This window comes from Phlebotomus papatasi, chromosome 5, assembly GCF_024763615.1.
Source record: "Phlebotomus papatasi isolate M1 chromosome 5, Ppap_2.1, whole genome shotgun sequence".
NCBI classification, from domain to species: Eukaryota; Metazoa; Arthropoda; class Insecta; order Diptera; family Psychodidae; genus Phlebotomus; species Phlebotomus papatasi.
In genome coordinates, this window is record NC_077226.1 from 4,315,630 (window position 1) to 4,327,915 (window position 12,286).

The following is a 12,286-nucleotide window of genomic DNA, read 5'->3' on the forward strand; positions in this document are numbered from 1 at the left end:
CAGATTATACCTATCAAACAAAAAAATACTTAAGTCGATCCATAACCCCTGACCCCAGCTATAAGGGGTCAAAGTTCGAACATTGACTGGCCTCTATCTCCGGTTCTAATTAACATATCGACCTAAATTTTACCTTTTTGGTTTCGTCTCGATGAGCACTTTCAGATAGAAGTTCAAAAAGTCACCACAGGTGGCGCTGTGATAGCGTCAAAATTCATCAAAATTCAAACTAATTTTTCTCAAAAACGGCATTGTGCAAGTTAATGAAATTTTAGTATGTTGTAGTCCAGTCTAGGTTGTTTCCAAAATGGTGCGTAAGTGCGCTGTGGTTACAATAGAACCGGAGATATGAGGGGTCAAATTTCACGAAATTCAAAAAATCATATCTCCGGTTCTATTTGACCGATTTTGATGAGTGAGGGCTTAAACGAAAGATCTCACTAATTGCTACAACTTTCTAGAACACTTGAACTTCGTGGGACCAACACCGGGAGCGCCACAGTCGAAAAGCCAATTTCAATATCACATAACTTCAATTATCTCGACTGTCGCTGAACCGAGTCTGATAATTACTTCGACATAATTGTAGAGAACATTTTTCTCTATATTTTGTCCTTACATCATTTTTCGATCAGATAATGCGATCTGTCCGATTTTGCCGTTTAAGTGTGAAAAAATTGATTTTTCCCATAATAACGCTTTGAAACCAGTCAGATGCCAATTTGACTGCTTCTACTCGACCAAGACACTTAAATTAGGGTTTTAAATGGAAAGTGTCACAAAATACAACAATTCTTTGATATAGGCTGCTATTCTGCCATCTTTATAATTTTGTAACTGAGCAAGATCCAAGAAATTTGGTATTCTCACAGACAAAAGGGACAGATAATCCTAACCGGCTTATGTAGGTGAGATTCTTAACGTGAGCTAACTCGGAGTGCATGCAAATTCGATTTGATGCTGAAGTAGGGAGACGCCATTCAGTTATCTTGAATCAAATTCGTGAAATTATACAAATTTTGTATTTAAACCAAAATATCAAGGATTTGGATGAACTGATAGAAAAGTGATATATGGGTGAAATGTAGACCAGAATGTTCTCTATAATTTTCCCATAGAACATGATCTCATCGATTACTCAGAAGCCAAGATAAGCGAGGTTTTTTGTTTCTTCACTCGTTTTTTCATCCAGAGTTCCCTAAGTAGTCATTTGTTGAACTTCAACTATATCAAAGAATTGTTGTATTTTGTGGGACTTTCCATTTAAACCCCTATTTTAAGTGTCTTGGTGGAGTAGAGGCAGTCAAATTGGCATCTGAGTGATTTCAAAGCGTTATTATGGGAAAAATCAATTTTTTCACACTTAAACGGCAAAATCGAAGTGATAGCGTAGTCTGAGTGGAAAATGATGTATGGACGAAATGTAGAGACAAATGTGCTCTACAATTATGTCGAAGTAATCATCAAAATTGGTTCAGCGACAGTCGAGATAATTGAGGTTATGTGATATTGAAATTGGTTTTTCGACTGTGGCGCCCCTGGTGTTGGTCCCACAAAGTTCAAATGTTCTAGAAAGTTGTAGCATTTGGTGAGATCTTTCGTTTAAGCCCTCATTCATCAAAATCGGTCACATAGAACCGGAGATATGATTTTTTGAATTTTGTGAACTTTGACCCCTCATATCTCCGGTTCTATTGAAACCACAGCGCGCATACGCACCATTTTGGAAACGTCCTAGACTGGACTACAACATACTAAAATTTCATTAACTTGCACAATGCCGTTTTTGAGAAAAGTGACTTTGAATTTCGATGAATTTTGACGCTATCACAGCGCCACCTGTGGTGACTTTTTGAACTTCCATCTGAAAGTGCTCATCGAGACGAAACCGAAAAGGTAAAATTTAGGTCTCTATGTTAATTAGAACCGGAGATAGAGGCCGGTCAATGTTCGAACTTTGACCCCTTATAGCTCGGGTCAGCGGTTATGGATCGACTTAAGGTTTTTTTTGTTTGATAGGTATAATCAACGGCTACAACATACTAAAATTTCAGCCCGATGCACAATGGAATTTTTGAGTTATTTAACTTATAAGATTTAAAAATTTTCTTTTTAATAATAGCGCCCCTAGCGGTGGTTTTATGAACTTGCGATGTTAGAAGGGGAAGTGGAATTTCACGAGAGCTTTCCAAAAAGCCCTCACTTTTTAAATTCTGACAATTAGAACCGGAATTATGGCCATTTTAAGAATTTTTTTTTGGACCCTTATAGCTCGGGTCTGGGGGGTCAGGCCACCTTAAGTTTGGTATTGGTGGAAAGCTCTAAGGCCCAGCTATAACATACTAAAATTTGAGCCCGCTCGATGCCATAGGGGCGGAGCTATTGAGAAAACAAAAAAAGGGGGGTCTTCAAAATGGCGGAAGGAGGGGTGGGGGGTGGGGGGTCAATGCACCAAGTTGCAATTTTCACCCGATATATAACCTTTGCCGAAAACCGCAAGTCGATATCTTTTTTAGTTTAGGAGCTATTAAGCTCCAAAGAGCGGTCGGCCGGCTAGCCGGCCGGCCGGCCGGCCGGCCGGCCGGGAACGTAAATTAGCCACATATATATTCGTGATCAGGAAGTGCTGAAACACATTTTGGCCAAATTTGAGGTCGATCGGACGACATGAAATTTTGTTAGGATTATAGTAGGTGAGATTGTTAAGAATCTCACCTAATATAAAGTTCTAAAATATTAGTACTCTCCAAATATTTTTGACCTTGTTATAAGGTCTCCAACAAAATTTTCAAATTACCGTATTCTATATCCAAGAATTTTTCAATTAATCCAAGAATGGTTTTATCGCTTTCCCTACGCTGTTGTGTTGAATTGTAGCGACATTCGCTTTTTTCTGCCCAAAAAATACTGTGAAAATATTGATAAATTGAGACAAATCTGTGGATATGGCTGGCGGAAAAGCAGGCAAGGATTCTGGAAAAGCCAAAGCAAAGGCCGTTTCGCGTTCAGCTAGGGCTGGATTGCAGTTCCCTGTGGGCAGAATTCATCGGCATCTCAAGGATCGCACCACAAGCCATGGACGCGTGGGGGCCACAGCGGCCGTCTACTCAGCTGCCATCCTTGAATATCTCACCGCTGAAGTACTGGAGTTGGCTGGTAATGCATCAAAAGATCTTAAAGTGAAGCGTATAACTCCCCGTCACTTGCAACTGGCCATCCGTGGAGATGAGGAATTAGACAGCCTTATTAAGGCCACAATTGCGGGTGGTGGTGTCATTCCACACATCCACAAATCGCTCATTGGAAAGAAGGGTGGTCCGGAATAACCGTATCACTCCGGAAATCCGAGCTCGTAATCATAATTTCCAAAAACTCCAATTAAATATATCCATCTTTCCACGACTTTAATTGCCTTTTCTCTCCCTAAAATAAATTACTTGACCAATTTTGCGTTCATTATCTTATAAGTTCAGGAACCCTAGACAGATGGATCTTCAATGCAGGAGTCCACAGAATATCTATTTGTAATGTCAAATATATTCCGGACAATTCTTTGACAGTTTCATACATTTTCTTGTACGATCCAAGGAAAGTTTAGAGGTCTTTTTAAATTTTGTAATGTGAAAGTCTTGAGAAAATGAATCGAAATTTGGCCATTGTAATGCTATTATAAAAGATAGAACGTCAAGAAATGCTGTAAGTGTTGAATAAAGTCAAATTACGCATATAATTAATATTTATTTTTAAATAATTGGTTTATTTTTTATTTTTTTTTAAAAATATTTTTCAGTTCAGAAAATGCTCGCAACTTGAAATATTTGAAATGTCAAGGAGATTTGTTTGATATTTCTACAGAGGCATTCATAAGTCGTTTCCGACTGCTTCCTCATGCTGCCCAACAATTAATTGAAGATCTGGAACAATATGATCATTCCGCATCAGAAATTCCATTTCACACCAGAGTCTTGGCTAAACTCAACTTTTTTGCGACCGGAAGCTACCAGATGCCCGTTGGAGACAACAGTTTGGTCAATTTGAGCCAGCCCTCAGTATTTCGATGTGTATCGAATATATCCGAGTTAATTGTGAAGAACATGACTAAATACGTCAGGTTTCCAGGAAATCATCGTGAAATCGAAATAAGGACAGAAGGTTTTCGCGAAAAAGGCATGCCAGATGTTATTGGAATAGTGGATGGGACACATATCCCTATAATTGCTTCTCCGAAAACGGATTTGGAGCACCACCACATCATTTTCGATGTTACAAAAGATTTTATAGCATTAATGTTGAGGCTATTCGTGATAGTTCTTTGCAGTTCTTAGCAGTAAATTCTAAATATCCGGGTGCTTGATGCCAGTATTTGGGCATCTTCATCTTCACACGGATGCCGTTGAAGAATACGAGATTTACTTCAATGCGCGACAAGTTCCCACCAGAAAACATATTGAACATATCGAGCTCAAGTACCATCCTATAAGAGCAGCCAATATTATTTACTGCTGTTTCATATTGAATAATTTTATGCGAGCTCATAATTTTCCAATGAGTGAAGATGATGTCCCGGCTGAAGAATTCGAAGAACGGGCACACGATTATATTGAAATTACCCTTTCTAGATTCATCAGAGATAATTATGCTCGAAATTTAATATAAAAATAAAATATTATTATCCGATTTATTTCACTTTTATTTAATTCTGAATTATTATGTTCAGAAATCACTCAAATGTTTTTAATTCAATTTACAGTACGTCATTGAATCACAAATTATTGCTTAGAAAATATTTTCTCGAGAGCTCTTGCCATCTTATTTGCTGCATCTGCAACAACCTTCATAATTTGGGAATTTTGACGATCAATTTCGAGCCTTTCTTCCTCCATCTTCAATCTCTTTTCATCCATTTTCTGCCTCTCATTTTCTTTGCTTTGCTGATCAACCATCACCTCGATTACTTGGTCCATTCTGTCTCCTAAAAAATACGTAAAAAAAGACTTTTATGAAATTTAAAATAAAAGCACAAATTTACCATTTGTGACTGCGACACGGCGTCTCTTCCTGGAAATTGCAGCTGCTACATTACCGGGAACACTCACATCAACCAATTCTTAATTTGAACTGTCACCCTGAGAAATTGCAGAACCAGGAGGAGAGTTTTCATCTGATGTATCATTTTCAGGAGGTGGATTTTGAGGAAATCCAAGCGCCACACCGGTGAATCCAACGTCTCTAATTTTCTCAAACATCTCCCGAGCCCTCTTCTCCCTATCATTAAGGGGCTCATTTTTGTCCGGGTGTTTATTGCGATGGTTTATTTGATACTTTCATGACTTCAAATTTGCCTGCCACTCCTCTACAGTTATTCTAGGTGGTTTTTCATTTAGGAGTTTTGTAAGCTCGCTTCACTTGCTTTTGTACTGAATATCCATATTATCCAGAATACATGGATACTCTGAGGCGAATTTTAAGAAGATCTCATGTTGCCTTGGAGTGGTTCTGGGCCGTTTATTCTTTTCCGGAGGCTGACTCCCTGTGAATACATAACCTCAAATTAAAGAACAGAATGGCATCTGATGTACAATAATTCGCCTTACCACTTTCCATCGCATCAACATCCACAGAGTTTTCTTCTATCTCCATGTCAAGTTTGAATCGAATATAATTACCTTTAAATATATTTTAATGTTTTTTCCGTGGAAAAAAACAAACCACTGTAAACACGCAGTCAAATAATTCCGCAAATGGCGCTGCACGACAAGTCTCCAAACTTTTTATATCTTGTTCGATTTTTGCTATAAAATTTCTTGGCGGCAGAATTGCTCAACCTTGGATTGACTCTAACAAGAATTCCAAATTCCGCAAGATCTTACAAAATCATAAAGATGGCAGAATAGCAGCCATAGTTGAAGTTCATCAAATGAACACTTGGGGCGCTCTGGTCGAAAAAACGAGTTCAGAAACAAACAACCTCGATTATCTCGGCTTCTGATTAATCGATTAGATCAAGTTCTACGGCAAAATTATAGAGGCCATTCTGGTCTACATTTCACCCATATATCACTTTTCTGTCACTCCATCCAAATCTTTGATATTTTGTTTTAAATACAAAATTTGTATAATTTCACGAATTTGATTCAAGATAACTGAATGGCGTCCCCCAATTTCAGCTCTAAATCAAATTTGCATGCATGCCAAGTTAGCTCATGTCAAGAATCTCACACACATAAGCCGGTTAGGATTATCTGTCCCTTTTTCAACTTTAATCCTTCAAAGGCGATTGGATAACCGGTGTACCATAAAGAAAATAATTTTTCCTAAAGTTTTTTTTTTCTCAGGTTTATACGTAATTGCAAAATAGAAGGTTGAAGGCGTTGAAGGAATCTAGGATGTTACTTTTCCGCGATACTTAGCCACATTCTTGATTCCTGGAGCCTCGGCCAGAGTGCGTGGACATCTGGTCCCGAGAGCTCACTCGAACCAGTATTCGCGAACACTTTTTGTTGATGGAGTTGTTCTTTACAACTCTCTCCCTGTGAGTGCTAGAATCTCACAGGATGGCATTGCAAGGCACTATCAGTCTAAGTCAGATGAGAGTTAGGAACATTCTTATTCTTTTTTTTTCTTTCTCTATTCATTCATTCATTCATTCATTTTCAACCGCTTATCCCTATTGGGGTCGCGGGCCCATGACATCCAATCTAGCAGCCCACGCCTGTCGGTCCTCCGCCACTTCAGGAAGATGTTCGAGTTCGATCCCGAGGCGTTCCAAGGCAAGATTCTGAATTTGATTCAGCCACCTTGTCCTAGGTCTGCCTCGAGGCCGAGGTCTCCTCACAATGGCTTGCATAGCTTTTCTGGGGAATCTTTCTTCATTCATGCGTTGAACATGTCCATACCATCGAAGTTGTGATCTCTCAACCCGAAGAAGCAGCTCCTCGACTCTTAGTTCCTCACGAACGGCCACATTCCTCACTCGATCTCTACGAGTGATTCCCTTTACCGCTCGAAGGAACCTCATCTCGGCAGCTTGTACTCGCGATCTTACCCTTTCGGTCATTACCCAAATCTCATGACCATAGGTGAGAATAGGAATGAACACAGCTTTGAAAACCGATAATTTAGCCGATCGACTAAGCTCGACCTTCCTCAACACGCTTCTGCCAAGCTCCCTCATTACTGCAGAAGCCTGACCGATTCGCGACGAGAGTTCTGCCTCCATCCTACCATCACTCGTGAATAACACCCCGAGATACTTGAACTTCTTCACCTGTGTCAATGAGTCTCCACTAACATGTAGAGTGCATTCCACAGATCGTCGGGAAATCACCATTACCTCCGACTTTTTGTCGTTCACCTTCATACCTGTTTCGGCACAAACATTTACAAATCGGTCAAGTGTGCGTTGAAGCTCTTCTTCGGAAGATCCAAAAAGAACCAAATCATCTGCATAGAGGAGATGGCTCACCCTGAAATCCCCAATACGAATCGCATTCCGCCCCCGACTGCGTTCCATAATCTTGTCCATGTATATTATGAACAACAATGGTGATAGAACACACCCTTGACGCAGTCCAACCCCCAATTGAAAACCTTCCGATTTGGATCCGTTTACACGAACACAGCTACTACAGTCTCTATACAATGACTGAATGGCTCCTACCAATTCTTCATCCAGTCCGTACTCGTGCAGTACATCCCAAAGTTGTTCTCTCGGTACTCGGTCATATGCTTTTTCCAAATCTATGAAACAAGCATAGAGTGGAATTGCATACTCCCAAGCCTTTTCGACAATCATCCTCAGGGTAAAAAGCTGATCCGTGGTGCTTCTACCAGGTCTGAAACCGCATTGTTCCTCACCCAGTCTGGGTTCGACTATTTCTCGGCATCTTCTCTCAAGGATTTTGGCATACACTTTGCCGGGCAAACTCAGAAGGGAAATTCCCCTATAATTGGAGCAATCTTTCTTGTTTCCCTTCTTGAATATGGGTACAATGACCCCAACTTGCCAGTCCTTTGGTGCTCTCCCACTTTGCCAAGCCACCTTAATGACACGCGTGAGCCAATTGACACCCGCTATACCCATGAGTTTTAGCATTTCGGGACGTATTTCGTCAATTCCTGCAGCTTTTCCATCCTTCAATTTACTAATCGCATACAGGACTTCACTCTCTGAAGGACAACTTTCCTCCCTGCCTTTACTCGTGGGTACGTCATCATCAGTGCCTTGCTGAGGATTGAGCAATTCTGAGAAGTACTCTTTCCAGCAATTTAAAACCTCTTCCTCTTTGGTCAGAAGATTCCCTTCCTTGGATGTTACTCCTTGGATGGAATTGCTCTTCTTCCCTCGGAGTCTTCGGACTGTTTGCCAGAAAGTTTTGTTTGCCGACCTATAGTCAAGCTCCAGCTTTTCACCGAACTTTTTCCACGCCTCCTCTCTAGCGGCTTTAACTGCGAGCTTTGCAGCCTTTCGCGCCTCAACATAACTTTCTCTGTTTATGCAATTTTTTTTCTTTGGTACTTTACCTTTCCTCTTTTGCTCATTCTTCATTTTATGTAATAAGAATGTAATTTTGCTCTTTTCACTCTGTTTTTTTTTTCTTTTTTATCAAACAATGTAAGAGGGGCGGACCCTATCTGTTTGAGAGGAATAAATATCAATATCAAAATCAATATCAATGTTTTTTGCAAGTCTCCAGCTTTTTGCCACATAGTAAATTTTTTTAAGCTCAAAATGACGAATTTTTAAATTCTCATAATGAAAATTAATTATAAATATTTTTTATACTTCCAATTTTTTTCAAGCAAAACCGTTTTGGAAAAAGAAACTACAATACTTAAACATACTACTATTTTCCATTATAATGAAAATTATTATTCTTTCACAGAAAAAATTTTGAGTTAAGAAAAATTTAAGAAACGTGGTTTTGAATCTAGACTACCAGAATTTAAAACTATTTTCTCTTATAATTAAGAAATTGTGTGCTTGAATTTTTCTTATAGAGTATGATAGTGATGATAGTTTAAAAGTAAGAATAATTAGTGGATAAAGCAACAATTGAAACACGGATATGACCTTTACTTTCTTCTCCTTTACTTTCTCGATATCGGCATTTCGGAGGGGTTTCCTCCTTCCTCAGGTATGGATATGATTGGGATAGAACTTGTCACAAAGGATTTTGTTACACTTACAAGAGAGGTTCTCGGACACATTATTGAATTAATTGATGGAACTTGGCACATTGCCTAATTTTGGCATGCCAAATTCAATGATGATAGTAAAAACCTTCGGAAAAACTCGTATCCCCCGCTATAGGGGGTGGGGTTGGGGTTCAAAATTAATAATTTTGGCCCTAGCAGACAGAAGGTTGGATATAGCACCACAGTCTTCGGGTGACCCCCCTATAAGTTGATTTTGGAAATGTAACTGTGACTTTCATTTTACCTTCCTCCTTCTCTTCTCTTAAAAAAAAAACGTGTTTTTTGGTTTCGATAACTACTCATCCGATGTTATGAACTCTTCCTGGACTAAAAAGAAATTATCCATTGTAAAGGGACAGATAATCCTAACCGGCTTATGTAGGTGAGATTCTTAACGTGAACTAACTCGAAATGTATGCAAATTCGATTTAGAGCTGAAGTTGGGGAACGCTATTCAGTTATTTTGAATCAAATTCGTGAAATTATACAAATTTTGTATTTAAACCAAAATATCAAGGATTTGGATGGACTGACAGAAAAGTGATATATGGGTGAAATATAGACCAAAATGTTCTCTATAATTTTGCCGTAGAACTTGATCTAATCGATTAATCAGAAGCCGAGATTTTTTTTTAACTATCCAAGGGCATATATTTATTTCCTATCTCTATGATCAAATGAGACATCTAATAAAATTCACACAAATATAAATGGAACAATACACAAAACACTAGGGCGTTGGACCACTGTCCTCCACCGTAATTCGCACGGTTCCTGGATTCTAAGTTCCGGAAGTACTCTCACTACGTTGTACAAGAGTAGCCACGTCAACTCTCCTGAGTCTCTTGTAGGTTTTTCTCTCAAGCAAGGGTCTGATCAACTCATTTGGGTGTTCATCGATTTTGCTTTTGTACTTGCGACAAATTTTTGAAATTTCATCTACGATGTATTCAGTTTTGAGATCTCTGTGAATGGCATCATTCCTGATGTACCAAGGTGCACGGGTAATGATTCTCAATAGTTTGGATTGGAATCGCTGTAGAGTGCTTAAGTTCGACTTGCTAGTAGTTCCCCAGATTTGAATTCCGTAAGTCCAAATGGGTTTTAAAACAGCTTTGTAGATTAGAACTTTTGACGATAGAGACATCTTAGAACGATGGCCCAGAAGCCAATAGAGCTTGGAAAGCGTTATCTTTAGCTGCTTCACCTTTCCTTTTAAGTGACTTTTCCAATTAAGTTTTTTGTCTAGGTGAATTCCAAGATATTTTACTTCATCTTTGCGTGGAATCACTTTCCCATTTAAATATACCGGGGGACATCGCGCTTTCTTTAGAGAAAAAGTAATGTGAGTCGACTTGTCCTCATTGACTCGGATTCTCCAGTCCTTAAGCCATTTTTCCAGAGACAGAAGATGGTCCTGTAATTCCCTAGATGCTGTGAGAGGGTTTTTGTGGGTAGATAATATGGCTGTATCATCAACGAAAGTGGCTGTAGTGACGTACTCAGAGGTAGGAATATCACATGTGAATATCTGGTAGAGCACAGGTCCCAAGACACTACCCTGAGGTACTCCGGCGCTGATGTTACATAAACCAGAAGTCGCTGTCTGGTGCTTGACCTTAAAATTCCTATCTGATAGGCAAGAAGCAAAGAACGCATGGAATTCCTTAGGGGTGTGTTGCTGAATTTTGACCAGGAGGCCTTCATGCCAGACTTTATCAAACGCATGAGCCACATCCAAAAATACTGCAGTGCAAAACTTTTTGTTGTCTACAGCAAATTGAGCTTCATTCGCTATCCTATGAACTTGTTGGACAGTAGAATGGGAAGGTCTACAACAAAATTGATGGGCGGGAATTACACCATCATTCAAATAAGGCAAAAGCTTCTGGAGTAGAAGTTTCTCACAAAGTTTGGATAAAATGGGCAACAGGCTAATCGGTCTATAAGACGACACGGATGTGTCATCTTTACCAGGCTTCGGGATCATCTTGATTATTGAAGTTTTCCACATTGTAGGAAAAAATCCAACTCTCATTATTGCATTCACGATGAAAGTAAATAATCTAACACACTCCTCGGGAAGTTCCCTGATCATTTTCCCAGATATCAAATCCCACCCAGGTGCCTTCTTAACGTTGATAGTGGCGATCATATCTCTGACCTGCTTGGGTTTAACTTTAAACTTTTTGACACTTGTACTGCAATTGGCATCTTCATTCTGATTAACAGAAGTGGGAACGCAATAATCTTCGTCCGAGCCAGGGAAGGGTTGGAATACTGTCTGGAGATGTTCCGCGAAAAGGTCCACTTTTTCCTGATCATTTCTTGCCCAACCTCCGTTGGCTTTTCTAAGAGGGGGTTGAGAGACTTTTGGCTTTTTTGAACTCTTTACAGCCTTCCACAGCGAATACCCACAGTCAGAGTTTGGAGACAATCGAGACAGAAATCTTTGGAATTGATCATCACGTTCAGTTTTTAAGGCATTTTTAAGCTGTCTAGTAAGCTTATTCAATATTTTTTTGGTTTGCGGTGATCTATGCGTTTGATAATTCCTCCTGGCTTCACGCTTCAGTCTTATGAGATTATCAATGGTCTGAAACCTATTGCTGCGAACAAAAGAGTGGAACGGTACTGTAGGTAGAGTTGCTGCTTTTGCTGCATCCACCATCGTGCATGTGAAAGCCTCAACGGCTCTCTCAATATCGGCCGGAGAATTCAATTGGATATCCAATGAACAGTTTTCAGAGAGCTTTTTTTTGTAGATTGCATAATTCGTGGAAGAGTTTGTAAGTGTCTCGGGTGGAGGAATAGTTACAGGTCTCGATTGTATAGTGATTGATAGTGGAGAGTGATCTGAAGACAAATCGAAGCATGGCTCTACTGTCACGCATTTGGGGTTGACATTTTTTGCAATTGCAAAATCAATTAAATCGGGTATCTTCCGTGAATCTGCAGGCCAATAGGTTGGTTGCCCAGTTGAAAAACATAACAAGTTTTCTTTGGTTAAAGTTTCCATTAATTGTTTCCCCTTAGGATTTACAAGTCGGGAGCCCCAGAAGGAGTGCTTGGCATTGAAATCGCCCCC

General features: G+C 39.6%; 1 protein-coding gene across 1 annotated transcript; it reads left to right on the plus strand.

Annotated features, from left to right (window-relative positions):
• The first annotated feature begins 2,844 nt into the window (after positions 1 to 2,844).
• Positions 2,845 to 3,560, plus strand: LOC129808830 (histone H2A.V-like). Its single transcript, XM_055858742.1, has one exon. It carries the CDS (start codon positions 2,946 to 2,948, stop codon positions 3,324 to 3,326), a length of 381 nt encoding a protein of 126 aa, XP_055714717.1. The 5' UTR covers positions 2,845 to 2,945; the 3' UTR covers positions 3,327 to 3,560.
• Positions 3,561 to 12,286: the final 8,726 nt, after the last annotated feature.

Bases quoted from the DNA above. Each gene is read 5' to 3' on its own strand.
- LOC129808830 (XM_055858742.1), top strand. From the start codon at position 2,946: ATGGCTGGCGGAAAAGCAGGCAAGGATTCTGGAAAAGCCAAAGCAAAG.